This window comes from Halyomorpha halys, unplaced genomic scaffold (assembly GCF_000696795.3).
Source record: "Halyomorpha halys isolate HHAL.00 unplaced genomic scaffold, Hhal_1.1 Scaffold143.1, whole genome shotgun sequence".
NCBI classification, from domain to species: domain Eukaryota; kingdom Metazoa; phylum Arthropoda; class Insecta; order Hemiptera; family Pentatomidae; genus Halyomorpha; species Halyomorpha halys.
In genome coordinates, this window is record NW_027114557.1 from 100,588 (window position 1) to 115,088 (window position 14,501).

Below are 14,501 nucleotides of genomic sequence, written 5' to 3' on the forward strand. Positions count from 1 at the left end.
TACCAAGAACAAACAAATAGATACATTTTACGAGAATAAGACTAACACATAGATTAAACGGAAAATATAATAAAAATCTCTTTAAAATAAGTAAATGTTTCTACATAAATCAAGTTTTAATCGAGCACTATAATAAAACTTTCATATAATTTTTATTTCATTACCAGATATATCAAGTATTTATATTACTTTAAGTCAATTTATAAAATTCGAAAATTTGTAGATTTAAAATAATAAATGTGGTTAATAATGGTGGTATAGAAACACAAATTATTACTTAAATTACTAGAACTTGTTTTTTTACCAGTTAGTAAAATAACTTTCGTCTTTACTAAGCCATATGAAAAAAAACTATTGTCATAAATAAATAAAGATTATAAATATTACACACATTTTGTATAAAAAAATATATTAATTACTTTTATAGACAATCTGTAAATTTCATAATAATTAAAATTATTAAACCACTAATTAAAATCAATAGGTATTAATAAATTAATGAGTTTAACTTCGTACTTATCCTTATTTTGTTTTCTTTGTTCCTAGGACTTCCACAAATTTATCAACTCTCCCTCTATTTTGCTAAATTTCTCTTTCTGAATAATTATTAAAATTTTACACTTCAATGAAATGTAAACTATTTGTAAATATGTAATAATTTTTTGTATTTTTAATTTATTTATAACTTGTGGATAGTGGCTCATAAAATTTAATGTAGCTGTTTTGAAAATTTTTTTTTTCTGTAGATAGCCTCTTTTATTTATTTTCTTAATATATTACATTTATTGTCGAATTTTTTTAATCTACTCGTAATATAATAATTAGTATAATAATTGAGTTACGAAATAATCTACTGTTTCAGGCTCGGACGACTAAGAGACTGCAACACCCATGAAGCAATCACCGAGCTGTGTGACGACTATTCTCTCATCGACAACGAGTATTTCTTCGATCGCCATCCCAAATCCTTCTCCTCCATCCTCAACTTCTACCGGACGGGGAAACTGCACTTAGTGGACGAGATGTGCGTGCTTGCCTTCTCCGAGGACCTCGAGTATTGGGGAGTGGACGAGCTCTACCTGGAGTCCTGCTGTCAGCACAAGTACCATCAGAGGAAGGAACACGTCCACGAGGAGATGCGAAAGGAGGCCGAATCCCTTCGCCAGAGGGACGAAGAGGAATTCGGTGAGGGGAAGTGCGCACATTACCAGCAGTTCCTCTGGGATCTTCTGGAGAAGCCGACCACCTCCATCGGTGCGAGGGTCAGTACTAGCGAGTAGGGGTAGCAACCAAAGGGACGTGACCAAATTTCTCTTGGTTGTGATCTTTGGAGCCTCAGGGCTCTCGGATTCTAATAACATTACAACATGTTGAAAGATTATGAAGTGAAATTTCTGCTACACACATTCTTTGCAAGTTAAATATTACTGAAGTAAAATTTTTAAAGTTGTAGTACATATATTGGAAAACATTCATGGCATTTTCTTGTCAAGATATGAGTTCTGTCTAGCATAAATTTAAGAGTTGAGGTGTACACTAGAAGGCTTCAGTCAATTCTTGTCCAATTAGGTTAAGAGTGATTAGGCAAGAGGATCGGTCGTGGAATGGAGTCGATCTAAGTATCAAGTACTATGGGCAAATTTCAAGGCTAAGCATCTCAAAGCCTCGTAGAGTGGTAACTATATTCCGTTGAGTATTCTCATTCGGTTTGTATTAGGAATGTCATAAAAAGTCATAAAGGTATTCCATACCCTTTCAGGAAGGTTACTAAAGTATTTGTGAAGTATTTCCTTACATTCTTGAGCTAACAAGTTCTATAAATATTCCCTAAAGATCCTTGTGAAAGGACAGAAAGTGCAAAGGAGTATACTCTCAATTACGCTCTAAGGATAAAGGATAGAGGAGAGACTGTTAATATATAATATAGAAATCATTTATCAAAATAGTACTTAGTAAATGCTTTTACACATTGCCTCCTCATGAGATTAATTCATTTTAGATTGATTTAACTAGCTAATTTTTGCTATTGGTTCCTCTGTGCGTGAAAAGTTCATCGGGAGTCACTCCATGTTACTAGCTTTAAATGGATCAGAAACCTTTATTTGAGTTTTTATTTATTCTTAGAATACATGTATTAATATAATAATATATGTATTACATCATTATCCACAAGCATATTAAAAGTATTTACAACAATTGTAACAATGAAATATAAGACGACAGTTGGCTGGATCTGCAGTGGTCTACAACTTGGCCACTAGATTGGGCTGCAACTGATCTTCGTTTTAAGTACCTAAAAGTTGTAGCATCTGCTACTGCTACTGCGTACATAGTAATCTGTAAATCTAAATCCTAAAGGGTATCTTTAATTCCTGACCTAGAAAAGACTAATTAGTGACTATTATGAGATTCTTTATGAACAGTCTTTAAAAGAAATAGAGCAGCTCTTACCATTTGAGAAGCTCTATCTTACTTAAAATGTAATCACTGCAGACCTATTGTTTTCTTACGAGAAGTAATTTGACTTTCAAGTGGTGCAACTGGAAGATGGGATATTAACCATTATCTTTTCAAAGTTCACATTTTTAATAATCTCGATCTTCAGCGTGGTAATTTTCTCTTTGTCTAGCTTTTCATAAATTTTTTGTTAATCAATTAATCGGTATCATTTTTACATGACCGGACCACATCGCTTTGAATATTTTCTATTAGAGGTTTCTGTACCTATCTCTTTCTATTTTCTTTTATTATTTATTCAACCAAATCTTTTGGAAATTTCATCTATCTTACTGCTCTCAAATTTCTGAATGTAGATCAGCTTTCAGTTTCCTATTTCAGCATATGAAATGGACTAATATAATATGAAAAATCAATTTTAATTCTTTAACTATTCTAACAATATTTGTGTTGTCACAACTGATTTTAAATAAAACTATTATTCTTAATTTAAAACAAATTTGATCCTTTTTTTTCTCTCAACTTTATTCTTTACAACTTTTCTAACGTGTCGACCCTCAGGCCATTCTCAAGGATACCTTCATATTGATGTAATTTCCTTTTTCAAATCATAAAAATGCAGGCTAATCGCCTTTGTCCCATATAACCTTTTCTAAATAATTTTTCCTAGATTTAAACCTTTTATAAAACACTTTTCTTCCTTCCTTCATTCATATTTGCAACTTAAGTTACAAGTGTACAGTTTTAGGAAAATCTAGGAAAAAATTATTTAGAAAAGGTTATATGGGACTAAGGTGATTAGGCTACATTTTTAAGATTTGAAAAAGGAAATGACATCAATATGAAGGTATCCTAGAGAATGGTCTGAGGGTCGAAACGTTGGAAAAGTTGTGAAGAATAAAGTTGAGAGAAAAAAAGGATTAAATTTGTTTTAAATTAAGAATAAACTAAACCACTCTCAAACAAGAATATATAAAATAACTAATCTAAAACTATTATAATATTTATGTACATAAAATATGAACAAAAGATCCATATTTATCCAAGCTTAAATTGATGTTTATTATTTACAAGTTCGTGAAAGATTGATAATAAAGGAGATGGATGTATAATTAGTGTTTAAATGATCTTAAGGAGGAAGATTTGCGGATGGATATGGTTAAGGAGTTCCAAAATGAGGTAGCTCGAACAGCTGAGGATTTTTAAAAAGAGACAGTTTTATGAGTAGGGATATATTGAGGTTAGTATCTTGAGTTTAATAGGTCAATGATAAGGAAAGGTTGTTTGGTTCTTAAGGATTAGAATATAAATGCCCCAAAAAGTATAGACTTCGGATAATGATGAGAGAACCAATTTTACTCGGAATATTAGTGAGAGATATGAGAACGCCAGGAGATGCCGAAGATGGATCTTATAAAGCAGTTCATTAATCTTTTTAGTCTTATACACGAGGCATCCCTAGTCGAGATGGAGGAGATAAGGGGGAATACTAGGAGGTGACGGGTACTTTGAGGAAATGAATCATGGGATCGTAGGATCTGCTTAAGGATTGAGAACTTAGTAAACAACAAAATTCCACTAATTCCACTTTCAATTTCTGAAATAATAGAATTATTAGATAGGTAAAATATAAAATATGTTTGTGCTCTATGGGGCTTCAATGTAATTCTTAGTCCAACTAACACCAAATAAAATAATATGTGTGTGCAGAAATTACACTACATCTGTATATTATAGCTCAGAGAAAATCGCCAGGCTGTTTTTCATATTCGATAACAGTTTTGAACAATCAAATTTGTCTACATTTCTCATTAAGAAATTAAATTCGTTTTTTGGAAAGTGTAAAGCATTTTCATTGATTAAAGTATTAAGATATAGAATTTTTTATAATTATTCAAAATAGTAAATACAAAAAATTTTATTACTAGAATATAAATGATCATTTAAAATAGTACTTACGATTAGTTTTAATTGGGAATATTTGATTTTTGATTTTTTTTTTTTTTTTGGTAATGTGTTGTATTACAATCAATTTATTAAAACAAATTGTTCTAAACTACATAATTACTTATAGTAAACTATATGTAGGACCTATAGCATTATTATAAGTTACTTATAGTATTATTACACTAATACTACTATAAGTAATGCTTATAGTAATAATATTGTTTATTGATTAATTTTGTTTAAGGTATAAAAAAAATAAATGATGGTAACAAATAGATGATTTTTTCATACTGGTTTTTAAATATCTATTTTCCGAATAAAAAGAAAAACCATATTTTCTAATATATAGACTATTCTAAATATTTATATAATATTTAAAATATACATATTTTTAAATTTACTTTAGTAGGAAGCACTTTTGATTACTAACATCAGAATAGATTCATAGGCTATTAATGGGTAACATAGGTAACCTTAAATTTGGTTATTAACTTAGTATTTTCTGTTTAAATCTGTAGAAGTTTCGATCATGCATGAAGTATTCAACTAGCTCATTAATTTAAACTTTAGATTATGACATGCTAGTTGATCGAAGGAAAAATACTTTGGAAAAATTATAATTAAATCACTAGTAAAAATTAATTAGATTTATGTAAAAATTTATTTAAAAATCTATTACTACAATTAGTGGGTGTGGCATGCTGGCATGTGCTTGGCCTTAATTGCATAACAATTATATATACATATATTTTTTTAAACTATTTTTTATCAAAATTTTATATTTCATCTAGGAATTGGCTGACTATGTAACTTTTTTTTAAAAAATTTTTAATATTTATTATAACAGCAATCAGAAAAGTAATTGTATTCTACCTTAGAAATAATATTTTACTGATTAGTTTCTTTAAAACAAAAATAAATATGTTCGTCAGAGATAAAAGACACTATGGCACAGAACAGTAGCATAATTTTTGTTTTTAAAATTAACGAACAACTGTTACATAAAAAGATTTTACGCGATAAAGCTTTAAATAAAAACATCTCTCAGAATAATCCTTTTTTTTAAATTTAAAAAAAAAAATAAAAACGTTTTATAATTGACTGCCAATGGCCACTGGTGTAAATAGTGTGACAGTGGATGTCATGACAGTAATAGTATACTAGAATACCCCGAAAAATAATTTTATTCTGGGATAATTGTGCCCTAAGAATATATACATTGTTCACAAATTAAGGTTAATTGTCTGGCAGACATTTAAAAAGTTTCAGTGTACATGTTGATTAACATAAAAACCTAATGTTAAGTCGTAATTTATAACAAATACTTGGACAATGTAAGCAAATATTACTATTTTTTATTTTATTAATAACTTTACATTACATACTAACTTAAGAGATAAAAAAATAACAGAAAAATAGGTTCAAAAGTAAAAAAAAAAAAAAAAAAACCTATGTCCGTTTTTATTAGCTTTCTTAGAACCAAGATAAAGTAACGAAATTTTAAATAAAGAAATTTAAAGTTCAATTTATCACTATGTAAAAACAATTTGGTTGCAGAAAATGTTCTAAAATAAAGCTTGTTCAGGACGGTTGATACACCACTAATGATCAATATCTGAAGCACGGATGTTGCACTAAACTAGATCTAGACTGCCTACCGAAGAAACCATGCTGTCCACCACCATGTTGCCCAGCATATGCAGTTCACTGCCATGCTACCCACCACTATGCTGCCCACTGTCATGCTGCCAACCACCATGCTGTTTACCACCATGCTGCCCACCGTAACTGTGTTGCCCACCACCATGTTGCCCACCGTAACTGTGTTGCCCACCTTTATGTTGCCCACCACCATGCTGCCCACCGTAACCGTGTTGCCCACCACCATGCTGCCCACCACCATGCTGCCCACCACCATGCTGTTCACCACCATACTGTCCACCGCCATGCTGCTTACCATCATACTATTCACCGCCATGTTGTACACTGAAACCGTGTTTTCTACTTCTATGCTGCCGACCATTGTTCAAGGAAACCATGTTGCCCACCACCATGTAGTCCACCAAAACCACGATGCCCACCACCATATTGTCTATCGAAACTATGATGCCCACCACCATGTTGTCCATCGAAACTATGCTGTCCACCGGATTAAAATAAAAGGGACTTTCAAGATAAAACCTTATGAGAAAACTTTTTACTGAAAAGCAATAAAAAATTACAAAATTAAAAACTAGATATAAATAAAATACTCAGTTTCAGCTACTCCGTTAGGTCAGAGGATATTGCTTCAAGTACTAGTAGTGTAGGACTATTGTTAGGAAGTAGACGCTACGTTTAGAGACAACTTTCAAAAGTGGTAAAAAGTTGGTAGGCCCACGTCTATACTGATTCAATTAATCTATCCACTTGTCTAAGTTTAATTAAATTAAACACCATGGTGCTCATCGAACGCAATCGTTGTATGTTAATATTATATTATGATAATATTACATAATATTGTTACATAATAAGTAAGTTATACTAACGAATAATGGTAACTAGACTGCTGATTCAAGACTGTTGGCCTGTAACTATGCTGCGACAACAAAATATCCCCCACTTACCGTTATTCTTACATTTAAATATTATAATACTATAATACATCTGATTTTTCTAAAATTCTTTTTAAAAAAATTAAATTAAATTAAAGACTAGGACAATTCACAATATATGTACAAATTAATCATTGAATGTGACTTGAACAAGAGATGGGTAAAAATTATTTATATTTGATAATAGTAGCTAAAATTGCAGTGGATATGACCCTTAGTCATGATTGAACCTTTGATTAAGAAATATCTTATCCATAACAATATTAGTTCTTAAGTTTCAATTATAGCTAATTTTTACCCATTTCTGACGTTAACAACCAATTATCGCCCAATTATTGTCAAATGGTTTGGTGTTTTATAGAATTTAAATTTCACATTAAGGACATGGTATAAATTCAATTTTTTTAAAAAAGTGTACATAGTGTCTTTTTCCTGTTCATATAGAAATGTATTGATTAAATAGATAATTTTAAGTATCAATAACAAAACAAAATTCAGAAAAAAAAACAACGACTAAAAACTACTATAACTTAACTTCAATACTTCACAACACTATTATGATAACAAACATAATTATTAAGGATTCTACATTATTATAACAGTTATTTATTTAAAAGATATTTAAAACAAGATTAAAGAGTCCCCAGTGTTTCACTTAATGTCATTTATATATTGAAATTTCATTTTTTTTTCTAATTTCTAAATGAAGAAATATCTCCAACCAATTATTTTCTATTAATCTAAAATATCCATTTAATAAAAAAATTTATTTTAAAGTTTCTAGCTACCCATTTCTCCATTTTATCCTCTTAAGCTACCTGTGTTATTTCGTTTTCCTGTTGATACCTAAATGACTAATGTATTTATGTTACAGTATACAGGTCCTACATGTTAGATGAGAACTAGTTAAAAACATTTCTTTTATTTTGGTTTTTTGAAAAACAATGTCAGATTTTAGACTAAACTATTACTAACATCCTTAACTTGTACCATACAAATTATACATAAATCACAAAATAAATACATTTTCATTCAAACTGGAATATAAACAATACAAAGTGTATCAGTAAATTATATAAATCCATAAATCAAACTATATTAAAAGAAGAATTTGATATAATCATAAATTGTATAATGTATAGGAAATTCAATCCCCATAGATTCATAAATTTTATAAAATTTCCTGATTATAATATTTTAAATTACTTACTGATAAAATCACTTTTCATTCCATAGGCTTAATATCCTGTTTATTTCCTCAACTGTGTCGATGCCTAGCAAAACCATTTCCCTTTCATAGCCCAACAGAGGTCGAGCTATTAAAATTAGAGCAATATTTATCAACAATATTATGATAATAATATTAAAAATAAATAAATAATAACAAAATATGACGTGAATATTAGCGGCTTACTTCACAGTAGTGCTATATGCATTTTCACTAAATTTATAAAAAATACCACTAGAGGTTCTCCCTTTTAGAAAATTTACAACTTTTCAATTAGTTTTTACTGAACAGATTTGAATATAATATCTAAATTTGTTCAGTCAAAAAAAAAAAATTTAAGTTGTAATTTTCTTATAAGAGAAAAACTTTAATTACATTTTTTATAAAATTGGTAGAAATGTACTTAGCACTACAAATTAAGCCATCGATTAATAATTAAATATAATGAATTTTAATAATTTCAATTGAAATTAAAAAAAAAAAAATCAAAGAACATTAAATCCAAAATCATATCCATTATTACAGTAAAATTAGTATTTTGGTTAGAATAAATCTATGTTAAGCTGAAAATTATTTCAATTAATGTATTCTGCCATTTAAAAAAAATAATTAGGTTTGCATTGATTTATATGAAGTGCTCTAAGCATAACTCTAAAAAAATATAGCCATTTTCGAGTTCTTTTTTTTTTTAAATAATTAAAGACTATCCACTTCACCGAAAAAATTATTATTAAAATACATTCTGTGCTCAATGATTAGAATATAATCAAAATGTATAACTAAAACAAGTCTTGAAATATCCTCTGTTCGAGCATGTCCCTTACGTAGGGCATCTATTCTTTTGGTTACATTAAAACTAAAAAATTATAATGATGATCGTCTATCTCCTTACTATTCTGAGATCTTATCAACTAAGCAATAAAACAGAAACTAAATTCAATTTTTTAATTAATTTACGATTTGTTAAGAAATTAATAACTTAAAGCTTTTATTTCGTGCAAGCTATGCTCTTATAAGAAACATTGAACTCCTAGAAACTTATATCAGTTTTTAACATAGAATAGAAATAACTATATAAACATAAAACTAAAGATTTTATGAAGCTGAAGTTCTATAAAAAGTTAAAATTTCCAACAAACAAATCGTAAAATACATTTAGTTTTTGGTTAATTCGCTAAACCAAAATTTGAGTATTCCTAATAACATTACTAGGGTTAACACTCTATTTGAATCATTAAAAAAAAAAAATTAATAATCTATCGGTGAAATTAGTGAAATTATTTTTAATATGGATGCTCGTCATAAATTTTTGTTTTCTTCTTCTGTAGAGAAGCCCCTTTAACACTTTCTCTGAGCGTTATCCTGAAGTAATGGTGAACGCTTGATGGTCCCTTGCAATAAATGTATAAACACAGGTGCTCCATCAAGAATTGTTGGTCTAAGTATACGTTTATAAATCACAAAATTCAGACAAATCGATGCAAACTCTGTTTCTTTCTATCAGAGGTAGAATACATTGATTAAAACAATATCCAGCTCTAACTGGATTTCTGCCAAGTATTTGACTTAATCTTACAGGCATTCGTTATATTATGTAAATTATTAATCAATAGCATATCCAAAAAAATAACTGAACTTGAGTGTTCGACTTGACTTTGGACTTAACCGAGCATGGACCTGAGAACCTTAGGGTTTCCAGATGATGACACCCACCTGTTCTCAGTTCGGATGCTCCGAAGACGACACCTACCACACTTCCCAATACTAATGACATGTCTCTGTTCCCGCGGAAGGACCAAGGGATAGCGAAGAGCGACCCCGAGGACCCCTGGCCAAACCGCCCCCAGGACACCTCGTTTCCTTCACCCTCACCCCCCAAATCCTTCTGCCAGTCAACGAAATTTAGTCAACTCACTGATATTTCCAGGTAATAACAATCATCTCGATCCTCTTCATCGTTCTCTCAACGGTAGCACTCACCCTCAACACCATCCCTCAGCTTCAGACGAAAGACGAAGGAATAGCCCACGACAATCCGCAGTTGGCAATGGTAGAAGCAGTGTGTATAACGTGGTTCACCCTAGAGTACGTCCTTAGGTTTTCGGCATCGCCTAATAAATGGAAGTTTTTCAAAGGAGGACTGAACATAATCGACCTGTTAGCTATATTACCGTATTACGTATCACTTTTTCTCGTTGAAACGAATAAAAACGCAAACGATCAGTTCCAGGACGTCCGGAAAGTCGTCCAAATCTTCAGGATCATGAGGATACTCAGGATACTAAAGTTGGCAAGGCACTCCACAGGCCTCCAAAGTTTGGGTTTCACCTTGAGGAACTCTTATAAAGAACTCGGTCTTCTGATGCTCTTCCTCGCTATGGGAGTGTTGATATTTTCCAGTTTGGCCTATTTCGCTGAGAAAGATGAACCTGGTACCAAATTCATATCTATCCCGGAGACGTTCTGGTGGGCGGGTATCACAATGACTACGGTAGGATATGGAGATATCTACCCCACGACCCCACTGGGGAAAGTGATTGGTAGTGTCTGTTGTATCTGCGGGGTTCTTGTAGTCGCTCTTCCTATTCCTATCATCGTCAACAACTTCGCCGAGTTCTACAAAAACCAGATGAGGAGGGAGAAAGCACTCAAGAGGCGGGAGGCTTTGGAGCGGGCCAAGAGGGAAGGGAGTATCGTATCCTTCCACCACATCAACCTTAGGGACGCCTTCGCCAAGAGTATGGACCTCATCGACGTCATCGTCGACACAGGTGAGTCCGGATGGGTAAGTTACACTTTGCATGTATAAGCTTCATCTAGCATTACATTTTAGGATGGTTTGCAATATGCAAAGTAATTTCGAGTTTACAATGAATATTAATTTAGGTTTGTTTAGCATGATTACATAGTTCTTTAATAACAGTCATTTTTTTTTATTTTAGTTTTATTCAGACAATATTGTAAAAATGCAGGCCAAATTGAAACCTATATATACTTATCTTATCCCCCAATCTATATAAGTAACTAAATATACAACCAAAAGTAAAGTGTCCAATTTTGTTTTTGAAATACTGAATTCAGATCATTTCCTATATTATTTACCTAAAGTAAGAGAGTGGATGAAACTTATTGATTTGATTGACTGATTAATTGTCTAATTTTTAAATAGTCAACACTTCATTTGATGCATTTCTAAGAGATTCTGACAGCATTTATATATCCACATCAGTTCCTGACTATGTCCTAATACAAGAGACGGGTAGGAAAAAAGTTCGTTATTTCACCCCAATCATCATCACTATTTAAAGAATTGAAGAGTCTGCCGAGTATTTTTATGGATAATAAAAAATTATGGCTGCTTCAAAACGTAAAAAAAAAAATAATATTTCAGCGCATCTTATCGTTAAAACTACCTACGTGACTAGAAAACCTAATAGAACATCATCTACATAAGTAGAGTAAATGTCCTCAAATATGAGCCCTAATAGAGTTTGTTAAAATATAACATTTTATAACGAAAAATTAGTAGATATTAATTTATTTTAGGGGAAATATATCTGAGACCTGCTTGGTCCTCAATAAAGGTAATATATTATCATACTCTATATAGTCACCTTTTCCATAGATTGAAAGAACATTTGGCCAAAAGAAGATTCAGCCCTACCACAACAAGGTGAACTATAAAGTTTTCACTCTATCTATGTTCAATAGTTCCCAAGAAACAGCTATTAAAAAAGTAACATTTCATAACAAAATAACGAAAACAGTAGTTTTTTAATTAATTTGAGGGAAACTGTGTCTCAGGTGTTATTAGACGTATAGGTGTCTATTAGCACTCAAATAAAAGCTATATTATTGGACGATAAAGTATTCTATGTCATTTATGTTGGTAGGAGTAGTATTTTCCTTGATATTTGTCATGATAAATTCACTAAAACTTGACCTAGTTGTTTCGACAAAATTTTGATTTATGAAAAACTTTATCTCAAAACCATCACGTAAAAATGTCTGCCAGTACTAAAATAAATAAAATAAAACAGCACTCGAATAAAAGCTAGTTTATTGTACTATAAAATAGTATATGACATTTTTCTTCGAAGCAGTAGTATTTTTATTGATATTTGCTACAATAAATTGATTTCTAGTTGTTTGGACGAAATTTCATATGCAGCATTAATATTCCTTTTCAAATATCATAAAACCTTCTGCTCGGATGAAGATAAACATCATAAACTACTTTATAGGACATTCAGCTAGCTTATATTTTTGTGCTGACATCTGTACATCGTATGGTTCTTGAGATATATTTATCCATAAATAAATTTTTTTTCCAAACAACTAGAATTCAACATTTTGTGAATATTAGGCAAATATCATGAGAGCTAATACTCCTATGAAGATATAGTTCATAAACTACTGTATATTTTATACGACTAGCTTTATTTTGAGTGCTAATAGGCATCTGTATAGCTAATGATTCTTTAGATATAGTTTTCCCAAAATAAATTCACTATGATTTTTTCGTTATGAAATTTTGCTTTTTAAAAAAATGTATCTCGGGAACTATTGAACGTAAAAAGCTGTATAGAGCTCGTATTTTATAAAATTTACTCTACTTTAAATTATGCTATATAAGTGAGGAGAAGATGGTTGGGGGGTGCGGTCAATGAAAAACACAAATAAGTATGATTAACTTATTTTAATGTGCCGACGTTTCGGCTAGAGTTTCTAGCCTTCTTCAGGGCTGTTCGCTGGAAGATCGAGTGCCTAATAATCTTCCAGCGAACAGCCCTGAAAAAGGCTAGAAACTCTAGCCGAAACGTCGCCACATTAAAATAAGCTAATCATACTTATTTGTGTTTTTCATTGACCGCACCCCCAACCATCTTCTCCTCATTTATCATCTACGGTCAACTATCTCTCATAATTATACTATATAAGCTTTTCACCATGTATACTATTAGAAAAGTAATAATTTATACAAAAAGATTATTATTATCATTATTATTACACTGACGGTCGGGAATCCCTTCCTCACTTCGACCTAGTTGGGTCATTTGTGAGTTACCCCTCTTCCCACTTGATATCCCATATGAATCCTATGCTTCTTACGAAGCTCAATAATTCTTTTGGGTTTGTTCTGGAAAAGTCTTCAGGTTTCATTCTGTCCTGTCCCAATTTCTGCAGTCATCGGAAGGCAAGGGTTTCACATTCACACAGAATGTGCTGTGCCTTTTCTTCGTCTTCCATACATAGACGACAGGAGGAATCCTCCACCAGCCTCATCTTCTTAAGATGATATATTAAGGGGCAGTGGCCCGCGAGGAGTCCTGTTATTGTCCTCAGTTCATTTCTGGTATGGTTAAGGTAAAATTTTGCCTTTTCCTGTGGTACTTCAATAAAGAACTTGGATTGCTTCATGCCTGGTTTCAATATATTTCTTTCTTGTTCTAGGAATCAACCATCTTCCTGATTACACTTCCTGATATGTGCAATATGGCTCAGGACCAATTAGCATTATTTCTGATCCTTTCTTGTTAGGGTGTATGCCATCTCGTTTCCTTCAATCCCCTCATGTCCTGGGGTCCACATCATGGTCAGTTTATTACCTCTGGCTAATTCCTGTAGTCTTTTCAGGTAATTTCAGACTACAAAAAGATAATAAACAGTGAAAATATTAATAATAATTAAAAAAAAGAAAATCAAACAGTGGTCTATGTAAATAATACAAAATAATGCCATTTGACCTTTTGGGGTGAAGGTGAAATAAATCAATAAATAATATAAATTTTTAGATTTTTTTTTATATTTTCAATATTTTTAATCTTTTTGAATACATTTATACTATTCCAATATTATACGTCACCTTCCTATAGCATTATTTATTTATTAACTTCTCAATTTTGTGTTATACTGTATTTATTACTTCCAACCATCATTCTATTATAGTTGTTATCTCGTTTTTTTAGCCCTAATAAATTTTGGCCGAAACGTGGGAACATATAAAATAAAAAATGTTTCACTCGTTTGCGTTCGTTGCCTCTTCACTGATCGCACCCTTCATTACATTTTCATATTGGGTTAAAAGACAGGAAACTGCACGTCGATTTCGACTATTACAGCACTTACTAGATAAACGGTCTAAACTTCCAACACATTACAAAAGACTGATCTACATCACTGTAATAAGGCCAATCTGGACATATGGAGTTGAGCTTTGGGGCTCCACTAAACCTTCGAATTCCTCTCGTATTCAATCCTTACAATCCAAAATC

The 14,501-nt window shown here is 31.4% G+C and overlaps 1 protein-coding gene across 2 annotated transcripts in view; it reads left to right on the forward strand.

Moving 5' to 3' along the window:
* The window catches only part of Shab (Shaker cognate b), a 153,754-nt gene that overhangs the window by 64,260 nt on the left and 74,993 nt on the right, over positions 1–14,501 (forward strand). For both annotated transcript variants that reach the window (XM_067051722.1, XM_067051723.1), the window contains exons 3-4: positions 863–1,262; positions 10,154–10,997. In XM_067051722.1, the coding sequence (XP_066907823.1) occupies positions 863–1,262; positions 10,154–10,997 (1,244 nt within the window). The remainder of the gene's footprint in view (positions 1–862; positions 1,263–10,153; positions 10,998–14,501) is intronic.